Source organism: Myripristis murdjan, chromosome 11, assembly GCF_902150065.1.
Source record: "Myripristis murdjan chromosome 11, fMyrMur1.1, whole genome shotgun sequence".
NCBI classification, from domain to species: domain Eukaryota; kingdom Metazoa; phylum Chordata; class Actinopteri; order Holocentriformes; family Holocentridae; genus Myripristis; species Myripristis murdjan.
Window position 1 is genome coordinate 23,562,199 of NC_043990.1, and position 2,500 is coordinate 23,564,698.

At 43.4% G+C, this 2,500-nt stretch overlaps 1 protein-coding gene across 2 annotated transcripts in view; it reads left to right on the plus strand.

The window, feature by feature from the left end:
* The window catches only part of trit1 (tRNA isopentenyltransferase 1), a 33,308-nt gene that overhangs the window by 28,583 nt on the left and 2,225 nt on the right, over nt 1-2,500 (plus strand). For both annotated transcript variants that reach the window (XM_030064182.1, XM_030064180.1), the window contains exon 9: nt 2,127-2,236. In XM_030064182.1, the coding sequence (XP_029920042.1) occupies nt 2,127-2,236 (110 nt within the window). The remainder of the gene's footprint in view (nt 1-2,126; nt 2,237-2,500) is intronic.

The following is a 2,500-nucleotide window of genomic DNA, read 5'->3' on the forward strand; positions in this document are numbered from 1 at the left end:
ATTATTTATTTATTTTTTTTTTCAAATTTTCTGGTCATTTTCTTTTTAATTTTTAATATTTATTTATTTATTGATAATTTTCTATTTTGATTTTTTTTTTTTTTTTTGGCTAATTTGCAAATCGCCTTTTTCTCCATATTTTTTTTTTGAAAGAAATCAAGTCAGTTTGCTCAGGTTTCAAAGGATTAATACCTTAGACTTCACTGTGACACATTAACTTGTATGAGTGTTGATGTTTTGATCTCACCACTTTCGGCCTATTTGACAAGCCTGACACTTGACATTTCCATAATTAACACGAACCAAAAATCTCAACATATCCGTGTCTCAAGGGCAAAGTCCCTGCAGGTGTGGGTCCGAGTCAACTTGGGGTCCAAAACCGCAAAAAAAAGCTAATAACTTGACTTTAACGGGTTTTGTGTTCGTCATTGTTCACGCTCTCTCTCGGCCATTCAGTGAAGTACAGCTGCTACTGACAAACTGAAGGAGCAGTGAAAGAAATGCGTGAAATGTTTAAGTGGCTGGCTGTCGATTAAACCAGCTATGCATGTCAACTCAGACCAGAGACAGTGTAAATGTGGCTCTTGCCGAGGACTCGGAAACGCAACATTTAGGTTTATAGCTCTCAGGCAGAGCTGTGTGAAGCCCGACATTGTTCCCCAAGCCTCGTCCACTCCACAAACACACACTCATTTCTCTGACGGACGCAGTACAATAACGCAGTTGTAGGAGATGAACAGTAATACGCTTGTGTTGTTATGTTCATGTCTGATAATGGAGTCCCAGACAGTCGAGTCAGTAACTGCGGCCCATAGGGTGTCTGCTGCCTTCCTGCACATTTGCTTATGTGTGTGTGCAAAAGATTAAGCCATAATTGAGTTGGCTAGCTGAGCCTTACAGGTTAATAGGATCAATTTACCTGTGCGTGTGTGTGTGTAGTTACTTTTAACTGGTGTATATGATGTTATGTGCAGAGCGACTCCCAGCAAGAAGCTTCCCAACACAGTGCTGCCTTTCACTGTTCACTTTTCATACTTTTAAGATTTTGTCTGTTATTTTTTTTTCTCATTCTATGCATTCGATCTTTTTGTAATTTCCGTATTTTCTTCTTAATGTTATCGTTTTATTTATAGCTCACATTTTATTCATCTAAAAAAAACCACTTGGTGACACTGTTCTCATAAACACTCCATATGGTTATCGTTCTGTATATATAAAGTCTGAAAATAGTTGCACCTGTTATTCCTACTATTCAAGTCACCCTCCACTATGCACAGTTCCTTTCTCTCTCTCTCTCACTCTGTGTGTGTGTGTGTGTGTGTGTGTGTGTTTCCAATCAATGCAGGGCAGTGACTCTTGCAGACGGGCATGCAGATAGACAGACAAGCAGGCAGGGACTGGTGCTGCTACTGTTTAGTGCTGAGGCTTGGCCCGGAGACTGCTGACTGTGGCAAAATAGAAACATGGGGGTGGAGGAGAGAGAGAGCGAGAGAGAGAGAGAGAGAGAGAGAGAGAGAGAGAGAGAATCAGAGGGTGAGTGAAAGCCAAAGTGAGACCGATGGCAAGGAAGGAGGAGAGAGAGAGAAAGACAGAGCACAAAGAAGAGAAAAGGGTGGGAGGAAGGAGGGAGCGAAAGAGAGAGAGAGGGAGAGAGGGAGAGAGAGAGACATTATCGAGCCAGTGTGAGTCAGCAGGTTGACGGAGCTTCAGGGTGCGGCCGCTCTCCAACACGCCGCTGCTCCAATAAACTCCCAGTGTGCGCTGGGTTCATGCTGGAGCCTCCGGGTTGGATTACTGAAATGCTGAAATACTGAAATGGTCAAATTAATGATCGGATATTAGCACCAAATTGCCTATTAGTAGCATCAATCTGCGAATATCAGTATTGCATCAGCCTCGAAAACTCCATATTGACCCAACCCTGATTACGTTTATATAGACAGAGGCTACAGTCTTTGTTACTGTGTGCTGTCAGAGGTGCAGTCTGATGATATTTCTGTTTATCTTTTAACGTGTGTGTGTGTGTGTGTGTGTGTGTGTGTGTGTGTGTGTGTGTGTGTGTGTGTGTGTGTGTGTGTGTGTGTGTGTGTGTGTGTGTGTGTGTGTGTGTGTGTGTGTGTGTGCAGGACCAGGAGACTGCGTGCCAGCAGTGTACGGCCTGGATGTGACAGATGTGTCGAGGTGGGAGGAGACGGTGCTGAACCCTGCACTGCAGATACTGGACAGTCTCCGCAAGGTGAGGCCTCACTGCTTTCATCTGCTCTTGTTGTCCTTACCTTCTTCTTTACTTCCTTTTCTTGCTTTACCCCCCCCTCCCCCATTTCCATTTTTTCTCTTCGCTCCTTGCTTCCTCCCCTCCTTTTCCTGTTTCTTTGCTTGTTTCCTGCCACCTTTCCTGACCTGCTGCTTTTTCCTTGTTCATTTTTTCCATTATGACTCTTCTCACCTCTTTTTGGTTTTGCATCCTTTTTTTTGTCTACTTTCATTTTTCCTCTTTATT